The sequence below is a fragment of the Callithrix jacchus genome, chromosome 18, assembly GCF_049354715.1.
Source record: "Callithrix jacchus isolate 240 chromosome 18, calJac240_pri, whole genome shotgun sequence".
Classification (NCBI taxonomy): Eukaryota; Metazoa; Chordata; class Mammalia; order Primates; family Cebidae; genus Callithrix; species Callithrix jacchus.
The window spans coordinates 27,062,062-27,082,045 of NC_133519.1; the positions used below are offsets into that span (position 1 = coordinate 27,062,062).

The 19,984-nt window shown below is 35.9% G+C and overlaps 1 protein-coding gene across 7 annotated transcripts in view; it reads left to right on the forward strand.

Moving 5' to 3' along the window:
• The window catches only part of COP1 (COP1 E3 ubiquitin ligase), a 229,676-nt gene that overhangs the window by 80,122 nt on the left and 129,570 nt on the right, over nt 1–19,984 (forward strand). For all 7 annotated transcript variants that reach the window (XM_002760336.5, XM_008984964.4, XM_008984965.4 and 4 more), the window contains one exon: nt 5,395–5,452. In XM_002760336.5, the coding sequence (XP_002760382.3) occupies nt 5,395–5,452 (58 nt within the window). The remainder of the gene's footprint in view (nt 1–5,394; nt 5,453–19,984) is intronic.

The window sequence follows — 19,984 nt, forward strand, 5'->3', positions numbered from 1 at the left end:
TACCTGGTTTCAAATTTTATCTCCACAACTTATTAGCAGGCTGGCCTTAGTCAAGTTTAATAATTTCTATATGCCTCAGTTTTCTTATTTGTAAAATTAGGATAATAGTACCTATCTTGATAGAGAAAATGTGATAGTATGTTTAAAGTAAGGAGCTGGGAGTGGTGGTGTGTGCTTGTAGTTCTAGCTACTTGGGAGGCTGAGGGAAGAGGATTGCTTGAGCCCAGGAGTTTGAGGTTATAATTGTGTCACTGTATTCTAGCCTGGGTGATAGCAAGATCCTACCTCTAAAAACATAAAAATTTAAAAAAAGAATGATATTTAAAGAAATGAAAATAATGTATGGTACATAGTAAGAACTCAATAAATGTTAGCTGCTACTGTTATTTTTGTTAGTTGACATATTAGTTGATTTTGGGTGATATATTTGACTGTGTTGGATGTTAAAGGGTATATGGAAGAAAACAAGAAAAAAGAAGAAGACTGATTTCTAGTATCTGTGGAGGTCTCTGCAAAATTGGGTCCACAGCAATTTTGGTTGCTCAATAAATGGGATTTACTATTAATTTAAAATTCAATTAAAATATTAAATTATTAAAAATTTAGTATTTTCAGGTTACTTCTTGTTTAATGTGTTTCTTTTTGGAGAAACTGGTTCGGTAACTATATGTAGAATACTGGAAAGGAACAAGTTTTATCTGTAGCTCCATTTGGTTTATTTATTAAATGTAGAAGTTTATTTTTCTCTCTTTTATGGTTTATAGCAAAACAAAAATCAGTGATAATAGTCTAATTTTATGTACGAATATGGCATTTTGGATTTTGATTCCCTTATTCATAATTCCATATTTATTGTCTAAGTTTAGCCTAAAATGATCTCAGTGTGCTTTATTTTTGCTCATTGATTTTAAAACTCTCTATATAATTTAATTAGCTTATGTATCTACTAATAATTTAAATTTAAACCATCCTTTTTCAGGATAAAAGCCTAGTCTAAAATCTGTATGCCTATTTATTTTTATGAGAGTGAACCATTGTTTTCTCTTGGCTACCTCTTCATGATAGTATACCTCATGTGAAATTGACTTAATCTTCCTTCTAGTTAGGAAATATGTCTTTGCTTTTGAAAGAAAATAATTTAGGTGAGAGTAGTTGTATGACATCTACTTGCATAACCATGAATTTCTTTTATACCTCAAATTAACAGCGGCATTGTTTATCTTAGCAAAGCTTTTCATTGTTACCAGCAAGAACATTAAAACTGTTTATCTTTTCATTAAACTGTATTACTTCTAAATCAGTTTTAGTTACCACCATGAAAATTTTTTCCCTTGACAGCTTTTGATGTCTTTATTAAGCATTTTTGTTTTTGTTGTTGTTGTTGTTATTGAGATGGAGGCTTGCTCTGTCACCCAGGCTGGAGTGCGATGGTGTGACCTTGGCTCACTGCCACCTCTGCCTCCTGGGTTCAAGTGATTCTCCTGCCTCAGCCTCCCAAGTAGCTGAGATTACAGGAATCTGCCATCATGTCTGGCTTATTTTTGTAGAGTTGGAGTTTCACCATGTTGGCCAGGCTGCTCTTGAACTTCTGACCTCAGGTGATCTCCCGCCTCAGTTTCTTAAGCTAGTACGACTTTTATAACTTTATCGACATTTATTTGAAAAAGTAATGATTATGTCTTATACGTTTTCATTTTTCTCTTTAAAATAAGTCTACAAAGTGGGGACTACTCTGGGATTTTCCTGTTCTTCAGTTAGAGAATGTAAAGTGCCTGGGTAGTTTATATAGCATGATGGTTCTTGTGGACTCTGAAACTTGACTGCTTAGATTTGAGTAGTAACTCTGCTATTTCCCAGTGTTGTTATCTTGGATCAAATATATAATCTCTCAGCGCCTGAGTTTTCTCACTTGAGAAATGAGAATGTTAATAGTATTATCTAGGTTAGAGCTCTGAAGTTTGAATTATTTAGGTTAGTGGATAGTAAACCCTCAGTAAATGGTCTACTGATACTGTTATTGCCATCTGGTGACTGTAGATGAATCAAAAGTTAACTAGTAGTTAAAAGTTAAGTAATAGCACCAGAATCAAGAGGGACCCAGCCCTGTCAGTGATTTCTAACATTTTCTCTCCTCTTCTCTTCTCTTCTCTTCTCTTCTCTTCTCTTCTCTTCTCTTCTCTTCTCTTCTCTTCTCTTCTCTTCTCTTTTCTTTCTCTTCTCTTCTCTTCCTCTGTGTGTGTGTGTGTGTTTGAATGATATATATATTAAGCAGAATTAACAGGTTTTATTATTCAAAATTTTCTGATGCAGTCTGCATTATACCTTTTTCTTAGTGAATAAAATTAAGACCTGGTAGATAATAAATTTCATATTCTGTAATCATTATTAATAAGATACTATTTTTAATTATTAATTTTATTATCTTGAAAAAACTGATGAGTATTTTTTAATGTATATTTAAAATGTAGGATTTTATCACTATATACACTGATATATCAGTATCATTCATTTTTCAGGCTTACAGTCACAGAATTCTGAATCATAAATCCATGAAAATGTATAGCTGGAAATGTTCTGTTCTATGGGCCTCTAAATATAAAACTGCACAATTTTATTAATGTTATAAAAATGCTAGGGGATTGTGTCTCATCAGTAGAAAGAACAGAGAGATTTTTAATGCATTGCATTACCTCACTTTTAGTCCTGTTAGTCTCTGGATGGAGTAAACTGAAAATAGCATGTGATCTTGTCTTACCAGTGTGTGACTCTATAGGGAAGGTGAGCAATGGTTATATTTTATCAAAATAAACTCATTGCAAGAGCATTTGAGTTCTTTTTATGGTTCAGTTCTTTGAAGGCTCTTTTATAATTCGCTTATGCTATAGGACTTGTTGAGAACACAATTAAGTTTTTTTTATATGTGTTGCATTTTTTGGCAGCCATTTAACTTTATTTTTTCATTGATGCATAATAGTTCATACATGTTTATGAGGGTACTTGTGATTTTTTTTTTTTAACTTGCATAGAATGTGTAATGATCAAGTCAGAGTATTTGGGGTGTATCCCATCACCTATCACCTTGAGGGTTTAACATCTCTCTCTCTTTTTTTTTTTTTTTTTTTTTGGAGATGGAGTCTTGCTCTGTTGCCCAGGCAGGAGTGCAGTGGCATGGTCTCAGCTCATTGCAGCCTCTGCCTCCTGGGTTCAAACGATTCTCTTGCCTTAGCCTCCTGAGTAGCTGGGTTTACAGACAGGCATACACCACGATGCCCGGCTAATATTTTTGTATTTTTAGTACAGATGCGGTTTCACAATGTTGGCCAGGCTGGCCTTGACCTCCTGATCTCAAGTGATCCGCCCACCTCAGCCTACCAAAGTGCTGGAATTATTGGCGTGAGCCACCACACCCAGCTAGGGTTTATCATTTCTTCTGGATATTTTGGTTTTGTTTTTTTTTTTTTGAGACAGGGTCTCACTTTCCCCCAGGCTAGATAGAATGCAGTTATGCGATCACAGCTCATAGCATCCTTGACCATTTGAGGTTAAGTGATCTTTATGCCTCAGCCTCCTGAGTAGCTGGGACCACAGGCGTGTACCACCACACCCAACTAATTATATATAGAAAACTGAGTCTCACTAAGTTGTCCAGGGTAGTCTTGAATTCCTGGGCTCAAGTGATCCACCTTAGTCTCCCAAAGTGCAAGGATTTTAGGCATGAGCCACTGTGCCTGGTCTTCTCCAGCTATTTTGAAATAGCTGGAATATTTTAACTGCTGTCAAACATTAGAACTTATTTTTTTCATCTGAGTGTATGTTTGTACCCATTAACTATGCCTTTGAAAACAAAAGACTACTGTGTAGACAGATTCATATGATTTTTGAAAATGTGAAGTTTTATATTGCTAATTTTGTTATTAAAAGAAAAATTTACTGAATGTTTACAATGTTTTGGCATTATACTTTATATGCATTATCTTATTTAAATTTCAAACTTCTCTGATGCGTCTCCATCATTTAATAGATGGAGAAGCTAGAGCTCAAATAAGATTAATCACTTGCCCAGAGTCAGGTTATTCACCCCTTTGGGTAAAATTCAAACTGTGTACTTCTTAGAGTACCTGTCATGCTGTCATCTTTGAGGTTCTTTCAGTACTAAGTAATTAATCATTTTGTGTATTTGCATATAGAACCATTCTAATTAGTAATCTCAATTGCTTAAATTTTATAGGGTAGAAAGAATACAATTTTGTTTGCTTGCTTGCTTGTTTTTTGAGACCCAGTCCCTCTCTGTCGCCCAGGATGGAGTGCAGTGGTGCCATCTCGGCTCACTGCAACCTTCATCTCCCAGGTTCAAGCAATTCTTCTGCCTCAGCCTCCTGAGTAGCTAGGATTACAGGAGCGTGCCACCACGCCCAGCTAAGTTTTTTGTTTTTAGTAGAGACCTAGTTTTACCATGTTGGTCAGACTGAACCAAAGCGCTGGGATTACAAGTGTGAGTCACTGCACCCAGCCTAAACATGTTTATAGTAGAAATAGAGAAGAAGAATTTACAAAAAGTAAATAATCGTTTATATGATTGGTATATATGTCATGTGATTTTCAATTATTGATAGTCTTTTATATAAGGCTTATTTAAAGATAGGAGAGAGATAGGAAAGATGAAATGGTAAGATAAAAATGCTAAGATAGAGGAAGTAAAAGATAGTCTAGACTTCTAGAGGTTTTTTTAGGGTTAGATAGGAGAATATACAGAGGATATAACCAAATAAAAAGAACCTGTGGAAAAAGCAGATTCTGTTTGACCAGAGCAGAGGAAACTAGTATATTGGTTTGGGGTTACGAAAACAAGATTATTGTTATTTTACCATTTATTTTATTCTTTTGGTAGTTCAGAAATAGCTAGCCTTCGTTACCTTATTTTTACAGATGAGGAAACTTGAGTGATTGATTATAAGGTAATTGTTCAAGAACATATAACTTTTTAATGGCAAAGCAGGGTCTGTTAACCATAGCTTTTGATTGCATGCTTGTGCTGTTTTCCCCATAGTGTAAATTTTCTTTTCCTTAAAGTTTCCCAAACCTTATTAATCTATCTTAAAATGAATTATAAACAAATAAATCTGTATAGACACATGCCTTGTGGTTATCCCCTATTGATATTATTTCTTGATTTATATCTTTGAGGTGGTGGGTTGAAGTGGTAAATTGCTTAAATGTTTATTGATATTTTATGGATTGTGTATTTGATGCCTAATTAAATGATTGGCAATAAATGTTTTCTTTGCCTAGAAATTAGAAGTACTGGGCTTATATATGATATACTTTAAATTTGCTTTTTCTGTTGTGAAAATAATGTAAATACTGAAATCACATTTTTCTCTCTTCATTTTGCAGTAGTATTATTGATTCCACAGAATACAGCCAACCTCCAGGTTTCAGTGGCAGTTCTCAGGTAAATTATATCTTTAACAGTTTGTTTTAATGATACCATGAGTATAATTGCCTGAGTTATAAAATCATAGATTAGTTTACTAAAATGTCCTGTCACAAAGACAGCCATTTTGAATGCAGTGGTGTTGATTAGCACTTGAATAGCTCTTAATGCATAATGGCAGATTCAAATTTTAATATTTGCTTTTTCAGTGGTAAGAATTTAAATTTTATTTTCTTTACCAAGTTGTGATGGAACAAATCTAAAGGGTTTTGTTTTTCTTTTTTGTGTTTTTTGAGACAGCCAGGCTGGAGAGCTGTAGTCTTGACCTCTTAGACTCGAGCAATTCTCTCACCTCAGCCTCTCAAGTATCTGGGACTATGGGAGTGCACCACCATGCCCAGCTAATTTTTGTATTTATTGTAGAGATGGGGTTTCACCAGGTTGCTCAGACTGATCTCAAACTCCTGGACTAAAGCGATCTGTCTGCCTCACCCTCCCAGAGTGGTAGGATAACAGGTGTGAGCCACTGTGCCTGGCAGATTTTTAAAACTTACTGGTAAATTATAAGTAATCAGGATATAGTTTATCTTAGAGATAGGAAAATTATAAATCAGTCATTGAATTACACTTTATTATGTTGAAACTTACAGCTTTTCCAAGGAATATAGACTGTAGTCTTGAGTGAAATAGATATAGCTTTACCTCTTTGAATTAGTTGTATGATTATTTTGACCTTTACTCACTTCCTCTTTGCCTTGACGATATTAATATCTGTCAAGTTTATTTCGAGGTCTAATATGCTTTTTTAACTTTTTATAATTATTTTTTATAAGATGGAGTCTTACTCTGTTGCCTAGGCTGTAGTGCAGTGGGTGCAATCTTTACTGAAACTTCTGCCTTCTGGGTTCAAGCAATTCTCCAGCCTCAGCCTCCCAAATTGCTGGGCTACAGGTGCGCACCACTGGGTCTGGCTAATATTTGCATTTTTAGTAGAGATGGGGTTTTGCCATGTCGGCCAGGCTGGTCTCAAACTCCTGACCTCAGGTGATTCACCCACCTTGCCTCCCAAAGTGCTGGGATTACAGGCCTGAACCACTGCACCCAGCTACTTCTTTTAACTTTTTATATTGAAATAAGTTTGGACTTAGAAAAAAATTACAAAAATACTAAAAAGAATACAGATTGTCTAAACACTTAACATTTTATCACATTTGTTTATCATTGTCATTCAGCCTTTCTTTTACATATATAAGTATATAATTTCTTTGATGGATTGTTTGAGTACAGTACAGACATAAGTTTCTTTATCTGTAAGTATTTCAGCATATTTCCTTAGGGATAAGGATATTGTCTTATGTAATCACAATATCACTTTAAAATTAAAGCAGTTAGGCCGGGCGCAGTGGCTCACACCTACATTCCCAGCACTTTGGGAGGCCATGGCGGGTGGATCACGAGGTCAAGAGATCGAGACCATCCTGGTCAACAAGGTGAAACCCCGTCTCTACTAAAAATACAAAAGTTAGCTGGGCCTTGTGGCGCGTGTCTGTAGTTCCAGCTACTCGGGAGGCTGAGGCAGGAGAATTGCTTGAACCCAGGAGGCGGAGGTTGCGGTGAGCCGAGATCATGCCATTGCACGCCAGCCTGGGCAACAAGAGCAGAACTCCGTCTCAAAAATAAATAAATAAAATTAAAGCAGTTAATATTGATATAATACTATTGTCTAAATTCTAGATTTTCACATTTTAAAAATTACCCTAATACAGCCTGGGCAACATGGTGAGACCCCCGCCTCTACAGAAATAACAAACATTGGTTGAGCATGGTGGCACATGCCTGTGGTTTCAGCTACTAACGAGGCTGAGGTGGAAGGATACCTTGAACCCAGGAGGCCGTGGTTGCAGTGAGCTGAGATCATGCCAGCCTGGGTGATAGAGTAAGACACTGTCTCAAAAAAAGAAAAAGAATTACCCTAATATCCTTTACAGTAAAACAAAAAACAATGAGGTGTTTTTAATGAACATTTATTTGTATATTCCACTGATTTGAAAAAATAGTAGTTATTTTTATCTAAGTGAAAAAGAAATCCTTTTTGATTATATCACTTCTGTTTTTCGTTTTTTTGTTCCCAAACCTGGGTAACCACCTTCTTACTTTTATGGTTAGTTAATATGACAGCTCTGTACTATGTTCATTCTGTATTATGTTCATGTACAATGCATGCATTTAGCCTGTTCTTTTTTATAGGAAGTTTATAGATTTGTTTGTATCTGTCTGAACAGCCATGAAAATACCAGATTCAGGTATTTTTGTAAGACATAATGGAATACATCAGGAGAAAATTTAAGGCCTTATTGAAATATAGCATATTAACTTGAGAGAGAAAGCAGTTGCTATATCTGGAAACTGGCTTGGTATTTATAGCTAGGCATTTATGTTCTCCTTTTGAACATAATTTCACAGAACATCAACATCAGACCCTGTGACTGTGATGAAGCGAAACAAAAAGCAAGATCACACCATAAAGTTGTCTAGCCACATTTAACAAACAAGGTCACTGTGCAAACTACAAAAGATACCAGACACACCCCTACCCTGACCAATCTGAGTGATTGCTGCTTCTTTACCAGTTAAAACTTTAGCCTCCCTGTGGTCTTCTGTGGTTCTAGATAAGATTTATTATTAAAGAAGTTACTAAATTATAGAATCATTTCCACTTGAAGTATCCAGTTCACAGTGAAGCCCCATGTTCTTGAACCCTCTCGCAAATTGTCTAACAAGTGCCTTAATCCTGTAAGTTGTTTCTAACACTCTTACTGAGACATCTCTCATTTACTCATATTTATTTCAACTAGCAGTAAATAAAACTTGTCTAACTACAAGTGTGTTTTTAGTTGGTCGCTGGCTGGAGGATTTTGACTAAACTCTATATAGGGGAACAAGAAAAGGTTTCCACAGTTACCATTTATATAACATGGCTTAGGAATTTCTAGCAAGTCCTATGAGCTGGAAAACAGTAGAAATTGAATCTGAATACAGCCTTCAGAATGTGAGAAAATATTTGCAGATTATCTATCCGACAAGGAATTAATAACCAGCATACATAATGGACTCAAATGATTTGATAGCAAATTATAATAATTAATTTAAAAATTGTCAAAAACCCTAAATAGACATTTTCCAAAGAATATATATAAGTGGTCAATAGGTATATGAAAAATACTTGTAATCACTAACCATCAGGGAAATGGAAGCCAAAACCACAATGAAATGTTGTTTCACCAGTTAGAATGGTATTATCAAAAAGATTAACAAATGCTAGAAAGGATGTGGAGAAAGAGTGAATGCCCAGCCGGGTGCAGTGACTCATGCCTGTAATCCCAGCACTTTGGGAGGCCAAGGCAGGCAGATCACCGAGGTCAGGAGTTTTGAGACCAGTCTGACCAACATGGAGAAACCTCCTGTTCACTAAAAATGCAAAATTAGCTGGGCATGGTGGCGCTTGCCTGTAATCCTAGCTACTCAAGGGGCTGAGGCAGGGGAATTGCTTGAACACAGGAGGCAGAGGTTGCAGTGAGCTGAGATTGCGTCATTGCACTCCAACCTGGGCAACAAGAGCGAAACTCCATCTCAAAAAAAAAAAAAAAAAAGAGTGAATACCCCTATACTGTTGAGAATCTAAAGTAGTACAGCCATTATGAAAAACAGTATGGAAGTTCCTCAGAAAACTAAAAATAGAACCATCATATGATCCAACAATCCCACTGCAGGGTGTGTATCCAAAAGAAAGGAAATCACTATGTTGAAGAGATATCTGCATTTTTATTGCAGTACTTTTTTAAATTTTATTTTACTGCAGTACTATTTTATTTTATTGCAGTACTATTCCATGTTTATTGCAGTACTATTCACAATAGCCAATATTTGGAATCCACTTAAGTGTCCATCAGTAGATGAAAGGAAAAAGAAAATGTGGTGTATATACACATTAGAATATTATTCAGCCATAAAAAAGAATGAAATTCTGTCATTTGCGGCCACTTGGATGGAACTGGGGGTCATTAAATAAAGTGAAATGAGCCAGGAACCAAAAGACAAACAATCATCACGTATTGTCACTCTTAAATGGGAGCAAAAAAAAAAAAGCAGATCTCTTGGAGGTGGAGAGTGGAATGGAGGTAGTAGGCAGAGGGACAGGTATTGGGGTGTGAAGAAAAGTTGTTTAATGGGTACAAAAATACAGTTAGATTGGGTAAATAAGTTCTAGTATTTGATAATAAAGTAGGGAAATCATAGTTAATACTTTGTTGTATATTTCAGAACAGCTAGAAGAGAACAACTGCAGTGTTAAACACAAGAAACGATAAATGTTTAGGTGACAGAAATCCCAGTTACCTTAATTGATTATTGCACACTGTATACATCTATCAAAATATCACATGTACCCTCCACAGATATGTACAACTATGATATAGCAACTTTTCTAAACAGGAATTGAATCTGGAGGAAAAAGAAGAGCAATCAGAATCATATTTTTAAAATATTTTAGTGTAGCACTTACTTTTATGTGGTGAAAGACTTTTGGTTTGAGATAGTACAGTGACAAAATGTGTTAATATCTTCTCATCCCCTCCCGCAAGAAATCCTGTGGATATATTGCTCTCCTCACACCCAAAACTTAGATGAATTTTGTTTGTTAGTTTTGAGACGGAGTTTTGTTCTTGTCACCCAGACTGGAGTGCAATGGTGTGATCTCGGCTCACTGCAACCTCCACCTCCTAGGTTCCAGCAACTCTCCTGCCTCAGCCTCCTGAGTAGCTGAGATTACAGGAGCCCGCCACCATGCCTAATTTTTTATTTTTAGTAAAGACAGGGTTTTGAGGCCGGGCGCAGTGGCTCACGCCTGTAATCCCAACTCTTTGGGAGGCCGAGGCAGGTGGATCAAGAGGTCAAGAGATCGAGACCATCCTGGTCAACATGGTGAAACCCCGTCTCTACTAAAAATGCAAAAAATTAGCTGGGCATGGTGGCGCGTGCCTGTAATCCCAGCTACTCGGGAGGCTGAGGCAGAGGAATTGCCTGAACCCAGGAGGCGGAGGTTGCGGTGAGCCGAGATCGCGCCATTGCACTCCAGCCTGGGTAACAAGAGTGAAACTCCATCTCAAAAACAACAACAACAACAAAATGAGGTTTCACCATGTTGGCCAGGCTGGTCTTGAACTTCTGACCTCTGGTGATCCACCTACCTTGGCCTCCCAAAGTGCTGGGATTACAGGCATGAGTCACTGTGCCCGGCCGACTTAGAAGAATTTATAGAATTGATGAACTTATATAAATTCTTTTATATAAATAAAAAGAATTCTTTTATATAAATAAGAATTTGTATAAAAGAGAAAATACTTAAGGAAGGAGAGCTACTTAATCTATGAGTCACTATTATACGTGGTAAATGCATGCTTAAGGATTAAATACCGTTTCTCTCAGGAGAATTCTTAGCAACTGTTAAAGGACCGGATAGTTGTTGAGAAGGAAATGCTACTAGTGTTTTTATGAGATGGAGCTGACATGATATTGCATTGAAGGCCTTACCCTTCATTTCTAACTATGGTCCAAATAATAGCTAAACCTAAATAAACTGACACAAAAACAATTGAAATAGTGGATAGTTGAGTATAAGCCTGACAAATGCAAACTAAAGAATACTGTAAAACTAAAACAAACAAAAACCCCAAAAGTAAGAAAAAAATAGGACAGTTTTTTTTACATAAATAAAAGGTGTACTTTCCAAAAGTAGTAAAACTTTATGTCATGAAGGATTGGATTTTATGTAAAGCAAAATCTGCTAGAAATTAAATAGGTAACATATATTTTGCAGTTACTTTTCATAGACACTGTTTGAACTATTCACATGTATCAACTAACTTTCAGAACTACTCTATGAGATAAATACTATTAATATTTTTTATTGAGAAGGAAACTGATACACAGAGGAGTTATGGAGGTTGATCCAAATAATTCAGTTAGTAGAAGAGGGAGCTGAGATTTTAACCCAGACATTATGGCTTCAGAGCCTTTGATTTTAAATACTCATTTATTCAAACAACAGTTTTTGTTGTTGTCGGTGTTTGTTTTTGTTTTTTTATTTTTTAACGTACCTGATATTACTAGGCTCTGGAGATACCTCATTGAACAAAACCCAAACAGATAGAAATCCCCGCTGTACTGAAGCATCCAGTCTAGTTGGAAAGATACTTATAGCAAATGTATGGGTGACTTTTGAATGACCAGGATGTGAGGAGGCAGAGATGTTTCTATGAATATCCCTGGGAAAACTTTCTAGGCAGAGAACCACAAGTAAATAATCCTTGAGGTGAAACATGCCTTACATAGTTCAGAAGTCCAGTGTGGTTGGAGAGACGTGAACAAGGAAGATAAAAAAAGATGAGGTAAAAGAACATAACAGAGGCTAAATTTTATTTATTGCCTTTCTTAGGCTATTAGGAGGACTTTGGATTTTTTATTTGAGTGAAATGAGTTAAGCTTGGTTTAGTAGGTACTTGTCTCCATACATACTTTGCATCAATGTATATATGTCATTTATAGTAATCCTTGGAGCATTTTGAAAATTTGATTGATTCTAAAACAAGATAAATAGTACCATCTGCATTGTGTGAATTAGAGCCCCAAATAAACAAATAGAGACAGACAGACAGTCTGGAAAAGAGTAAACAAAGACTTCTCTGAGTACCTGTGTGTTAAAAAATCAGTGCGTTCAAAAAGTACTGCTAGTGGAAACATTATCAAAAAATTCTGGAATGTGGTCAGAATTGTAGCAAACATTTATAGCCTTGAATGCTTTCATTTTTTTAGATAAGAATGAAAACATATGAACTTATTATTTACCAACACGCTACATTATCACTACGTGGTAAATATAGAAAGACAAAAAAAGTCCATATACAACATGAATTGTAATTAGCTATTATCATGCCGAGTACATCAAAATAATTAAGACAATATTGATGCATACTAATAAAAATCACATTCTCTAATGAAATGTAACCTTAAAAAAGAATATAAAATATTAAAATAGTTTAGAGGAATTTTAGGACAAGTTGGATAGACCAGTAACCATGATTACCAATTCAATTAGATTCCAATTAAAAAAAAAGGTAGTTTTTTCCAGTGGTATATAGAATGTGGCCAATTAACATTAAAGTTCATTAGTAGAATAAATTATTCAGAGGTTAATGAATTTACATCATCAATTACTAAAAGGCACCCTAAGACTGCTGTAACAAAAGAAGCAGAATAATAATTAAAAATCTACCAAAAAGTAATGGATAGTTCAGTTTGTGGTGAAAGGTGGTCACGTAGATCAGAGGTGAAAGGAGAGATTAAATGCATGGTGTTGGGACAATGGAAATTTAGCTTGTTTTCACTTACTGAAAGAGTTCAGATCAGCTAAACAATAATTGAAACAACAGTAGAAATACAGAAATTAAGAAAACCTGTCCTACATATAAGAAAACACCAGAAACAAAATTTATACCCAAATTGGGAAAAGTGTCATATTCATGGCAAGTAAATGGCTGAATTGGTTCAAAATGTTAAAAACTTTGATAATGTAATCTTTTTTTTTTTTTTTTTTGCCATGGAGTCTTGCTCCATTGCCCAGGCTGGAGTGCAGGGTTGCAATCTTGGCTTACTGCAACCTCTGCCTCCCGGATTCAAGTGATTCTCCTGAGTAGCTGGACTACAGGCAAATGCCACCAAACCCAGCTAATTTTTGTATTTCTAGTAGAGACAGGCTATCACCATTTTGACCAGGATGGTCTTGATCTCTTCACCTCGTGATCCACCCGCCTCGGCCTCCCAAAGTGCTGGGATTACAGGCATGAGCCACTGTGCCCGGCCAATTTTATTTTTTTAATGAAAGCTCCAAACAGAGTAAGAAAATGGTGAAGGACATTAATATTTTTAAAAGACCAAAATTCACACATTCATCTCACATATTAAATAATACTTGATTTTCCAAATAAATAAACCCCAAAATACAGAATAATACAAATTACCAAGGAAATCATCTGATAGTTTGGCGGAAATCCAAGTGACTTTCCAAAATGGGAGATACTTTTGCTTGCAGTGAGTGTATGTGCTTGAGCATGTGCGTATTTGGGGAAGGGCAGGTAGAGGAATGGAGAGGGGTAGTTGAATTGGTCAACTTCCAGGAAGACAATTTGATAGTATATACATAATTGTCAATGCTACTTAAGGGATGATTCTAGGTACTATGTTAAGATAATCTGACAATTAATCATATGAGCAAAAATTCTGGAAAAATAAACATACTCAGCCATAATAGAATAGTTATAGAAATGATGCTATAACTATTGGATGGATTACTTTACTGCTCTTTAAAATAATTATTATAGTTGAAATTGAATTGAAAAAAATGCTAACAATAATAATGTAAGTGAAGCCAGAAATGTGTGAACCCATATTCTGAACTTTTGTAATTTCCTATTGATTTTGCTTCATAATTTTTATATAACCATAGTACAATTAGCAAAATTAGAAAATTAATATGGATATATCTGAGAATAATTTAAATTTTAGCAATTTATTCACTAATATCCTTTTAGAAAAAAAAATTCTGGTCCAGGACCAGTTCTGAATGACTTACTGCATTTATTTGTCATGTCTCTTTAATCTCCTCTAAGTTGGTACAGTTCTTCAATTTGTGACATCAACAATTTTGAAGAATGTAAGTTATTTATTTTATAGGATGTCTCTCAGTTTGAATTGGTCTTGTGTTTCCTTGTGCCTGAGATTAAGATTATCCATTTTTGTTAGGAATACTATAGTGTACTATTTTGTCCTCCTTAGTTTGTCATATCTGGAGGCATATGATATCTATTTGTCTCTGTGCTAGTGATGTTAACTTTGATCACTTAAGATGGTGTTTGCCAGATTTCAGTGTGTAAAGTTAACATTTTCTCCCCTTTGAGCATGTTATTATATCTTACTTATAATAATAATTGTTAATATGTTTGTTGTCCAGATGATGATTTTCTGATTTTTTTAATATCTTCCAAGTTTATTAGTTAGCCCTTCTGTTTGTTTATGTCATTGTGGAATCATGGATCATTAATATATATATTCTGTTACTAATTTTGAAACTCAAATTTTATATTTGGCAAGTTGGAGCTCTTCAAACTGACTTCTGTATTCTTTTGACATATTTCTATCATTGTTTATAAGTACTTTCTCAACATTCTTAGACTATCATGTTCCATCTTCATTCTGTACTGACCTAGCCCCAGTCCTGGAATCAGTCTTGTATCCAAGAACCTCTTTTCTGTTAGTCGAGAAATATATTTTAAAACCAAAATCTTAAGTATGCTTATTGTTCCTAGAGTATCATTGCTTGCAAGCTTTCTCATTGGACAGAGCTAGGAAAATATGGATTTGTATGTATTAATATATATTGTTATATATTTGCACCCTGAAGGACTCCCAGGAATCAAACCATTTATATTTCTGGAATGGTGTGATTACAGGCAATGGATATACAGAACAGCCCAGCAGAAGTAGTGTATTTATTGAAAGGTATCCAGATAATTCAGTCATAATATTCTTTGTCCATCCACTGCTAAGTTGCATAGAAATTGCTTTGTCACCAGATTTAGAACCACTACTGGCTTGGGTTTGAAGTACCTGAGTACCAGAAGATTCCAAGTCTACTTTTGGTTGCAGTCTCTTACTGTGAGCTAGTCATGTAACCACTCAGTGGATTCACCTTGCCCTCTGCCTAGACAGAACCAGTTTATCAAGACGGCATTGAGATAAAGTAATTTACACTGTGCCCGGTTTGTTGTTACTCAAATCAGTCTCCCCAAGCATTTGGGGATAAGAGTTTTTCAGGAAAACTTGGTGGGTGGGGGGAAGCCAATGAACCAGGAGTGCCTGATTGCTTAGGTAGGAGATGAAATCGTAGGGAATTGAAGCTGTCCTCTTGTACTGGGTCAGTTCCTGGGTGGGGGCTACAAGATGAGATGAGCCAGTTAATCAGTCTCGGTCTTGCCAGCTGATCCGTCAAGTATAGCATCTGCAAAATATCTCAAGCTCTGATCTTAGGAGCAGTTTAGGGAAGATCAGAATCTTGAAACCTCCGACTGCATGACTCCTAAACCATAATTTCTAATCCTGTGGCTAATGTTAGTCTAGTTCCCAGGCAAGAAGGAGGTTCGTTTTTGGGAAAGGGCTGTTATGGTCTTTGTTTTAAACTGTAACCTGTAAATTGACTGGGCGAGGTGGCTTACACTTGTAATCCCAGCACCTTGGGAGGTCAAGGCAGATGGACCATACCAGAGGTCAGGAGTTGGAGACCAGCTTGGCCAACATGGTGAAACCTTGTCTCTGCTAAAAATAGAAAAATTAGTGTTGTGGTATATGCCTGTAATCCCAGCTACTCAGGATGCTGAGGCAGGAGAATCACATGAACTCAGGAGGCAGAGGCTGCAGTGAGCTTAGCTCACTCCATTGGACTCCAGCCTGGATGGCAGAGCAGGACTCTGTCTCAAAAAAAGAAAGCAACCTATAAACTAAGTTCCTTCCAAAGTTAGTTAAGCCCGTGCCCAGGAATGAGCAAGGACAGCTTGGAGGTTAGATGCAAGATGGAGTCAGTTAGGTTAGATCTCTTTCACTGTCTTAGTCATAATTTTGCAAAGACAGTTTCAGTCACTTAGATGCATACTGGTTATGTGACCAGCTTTAACAGACCCTACTGAAATCAGGTGCAAATTATGAAAATCATGAATTCAGTTATTATTACTATATAATGCTGACAGACTGATTCTGCTCCAAAACAACTTACTGATTCGTGGTTACAGAAAATTATTTATCTTTAGTTAATATATTTTATAGTGTAGGCAAGGGTCAGTAACTCTGGAGATAACCAGGTTGTCAGTACATGTGATATGAGCTGACATCAATCCATGCTTTGCAGTGTATAATTAATACATAGTCATACACGTGTAAACATATATCTATCTATATATATTTCTGATCCTTTCTTAAAAGGTAGAAGTTCATGCTGATGATCTCAGTTAGATTCACTACCACAGGGTTCATTCTATATTTATAATTTCCTCTTCTGTTGGAAACCTAGCTTTCGTGATCAAAATACACTTATTTGCATAGTCTTAGAATGTATATGTACACACACACACACACACATATGCATGAAAATTGCTGAGAAAACAAATCTGCTAACTAGAGATATTTTTTTGAAATTTCCTTTGTCTTTATCCCAAGAATACATACTGAAAATACAGTATATTCAAAGGTTATTTGGATTTGTTTAATTTTAGTTACGATATTTCTTAGAAATACAGTTAGGTTCATTTACTTCTGTTTGTATTTCACTCAATTTTCTATCCTTACTATATATTTTTGAATATAAGAAATATTAAACTGATTCTAAAAATCAGAGCTGTATAAAAAGTTATAATCAATAACTGATGCCCTTTCAGCCTTTCTACCAATTTCCCTACCTTTGTCTTTTCCTCTCCATTTCTACTTACCCTCTGTAGGTTACCAGTTTTATTAGTTAGATTTACAGAATGCACATCCACATTTTCTTATTTTTACTCTCTTTCACAAAGGTTGGCTTTCTAGTAATTTTTTTCTGTACTTTGCTGTTTTAATTTAACAGTTTATCAGGAAAGTAGTTCTACAGAAGTTCATACAAGTCCTCATTTTTTTTTACAGCTGCCTGAGACTTCTTCTTGTGGTTGTATGGTAATTTAATCACTTTGTTATGTAATGACAAGTAGGTAGTTTCCATTATTTTGAAGTTGCAGTCAGTACAGCAGTAACTAAGTTATGCCTATGTATTTTCATATTATTAGAGGGGTACCGTCAGTGTAAATTCCTAGAAGTAGGATTACTAGGTCAAAGATATGGATGGATAGTACCAAATAAACCACCCCCAAAAGCAGTTTGTGTCTTCACCAACAACATGTAAATATGTCTGTTTTCCCCACAACATCTCTAACAGAATGACTTTTCATAGTTTTTTATTTTTGCCAATATATTAGGTGAGAAATATATCTCAGAATAGTTTTGTTTATTAATGAGATTGACTGTGTTTTCATATGTGTATTGGTATACTAATACATGTATTAGTGAATAGTATATTTATATCTTCAGCTGGCAGACCCTTTTCATCTATTAGGTGTTTGGCCTTTTTGGTTCATAAGACTTTGTTATATATATTAGGAATACTATTTTGTTACCTATGACTTCTGTTGCCAATGTTTTCTTCCTGTTTTATTTTTGTTTTTTTTACCATTCAAAAGTTTTTAAAAATTAAATCTAGATTTTTGAATCATAGTGAAAAGCTTCTCTTTCCAACCAGGATATAGAGAAACTTTTCCATACTTTCTTAAAATACTTGTCTCATCGTTATTTCTTTACATTTAGATTCTGAATCTGTTTGGAGTTTATTCTAGTATATGTTTTGAAATGTGGGTTTAATTTCATCCATCCAAATGGCTAGCCATGTGGCCCAGCCCTATTTTTAAAAATTTATCTATCTTCTGGTGTATTTCTGTTTCTGTATTGTTACCACCTTTTTTTTGTAGAGGCTTTATGGTATGTTTTAATATCTGATATTTCTCTTTTTCCCCTCTCGTAGCTTTTTCATTGTTTTACAGAATATTTCTTCCTGTTTTTTCATAGGAACTTTAGTATCAGTTTATTTAGCTCCATAGAAAAGCTTCCTGGTATTTTTACTGTTAACTGCCTTTATCTTATAAATTATCTCAGGGAGAATTTACATATTTATGATACTGATTTTAACTCTAGGTTTTGCTTAATTTTTCACAAGTTTATTTCTAAGCATTTTTTTCAAAGTTGAAAATTTGTTTTTAAAAATGAACTTTAAAATTAAACTTAATTTTGAGATATTGGTAATTATAAATTTATATGCAGTTACAAGAAATATATATTTAGCATCTGAAATCTAAAAATAAAGAATTTGAAAGTTCCAAGATTTGAAACTTTTTGAGCCATGTTATGATGCTCAAAAGAAATGCTAATTGGAGCATTTTGAGCTTTGGATTTTCAGATTAGGAGTGCTTGGTAAATACAATGCAAATATTCCAAGGTAGGGAGGAGGATGGTTTGCAGAGCTTTCATGCCCTCTTTGGGTATTCATGCTCTCCTGATCCTCCCAGACCTTAGTGTGTTCACCATCCTGGAAACTCATTCAATCTTACTGTTCCAGACGTTTTGTAGAGCTTACTCTCCAGGCCTCACCTACTTCCTGGAGGTTGGTGTGTGTGGTCTTTTGACCAGCCTCATCCTGAGGCTTTGTAGGTGTCCCACCCTAAGTCACTTTATTATATTCTGGTATGACCAAAAGGAACTTGCTATGAGTAACAAAAGATGCTGCTATCACTCAGGAAACTCCAAGGATTTTAGGAACTGTGAGTGAGGAACTGTAACCATTCCTTGCCCATTGCCTAGACAGAGCCGATTTATCAAGACAGGGGAATTGCAATAGAGAAAGAGTAATACATGTAGAGCCAGCTGTGCTTGAGACCAGAGTTTTATTATTTCTCAAATAAGTCTCCCCAAGCATTTAGGGATCAGAGATTTGGTGGGTGGGGGAAGGCCAGTGAGTCAAGAGTGCTGATATAGTTGGGTCGTAGGTAGAAGCATAGGGAATTGACGCTGTCCTCTTTCGCTGGGTCAGTTCCTGGGCCAGGACCACAAGATCAGATGAGCCACTTATTCAATCTGGGTGGAGCCAGCTGATACATCAAAGTGCAGAGTCTGCAAAATATCTCAAGCACTGGTCTTAGGAACAGTTTAGGGAGGATCAGAATTTTGTAGCCTCCAGCTGGATGACTCCTAAACCATAATTTCTAATCTTGTGGTTAATTTGTTAGTCCTACAAAGGCAGTCTAGTCTCCAGGCAAGAAGGAGGTTTGTTTTGGGAAAGGGCCGTTTTCATCTTTGTTTTAAGCTGTAAACTAAGTTTCCCAAAGTTAGTTTAGTCTGTTCCCAGGAATGAACAAGGACAGCTTGGAGGTTAGAAGCAAGATGGTTTGTTTTGATAAGATCTTTCACTGTTTTAGCTATAATTTTGCAATGGCAGTTTCAGAACTTCGGACAGCAACCAAGTATATTTCTCAGACCACACTTCCTTTTCGTGTGTAGTGTTATTGTTGCAGAACTTTCTCTTTAGTTCAGCTAAAAGCAGGCTCTTGTCACACAATCAGGAAAGATTAGGCTTGTGGGCGCATAGATGGGTGAGGAAAACATAATTTATTAGGTGAAAAGGAAAAATAGCAAAGCGAGAAAGAATCCTGCTAGCAGGTTTCCTGCCTCATAGATTGAATCCCAGGTCACCACCTAGAGACAGGAGAGGCCAGGCTCTTCCCTGCTGCAAATGGCACAAAATTCCTGAGGTCTCACCCCATTCTCCCTGTGTGCAGGTGGGCATTATTTAGAAAGAGTCAGTCAGGAAAGAGCAGG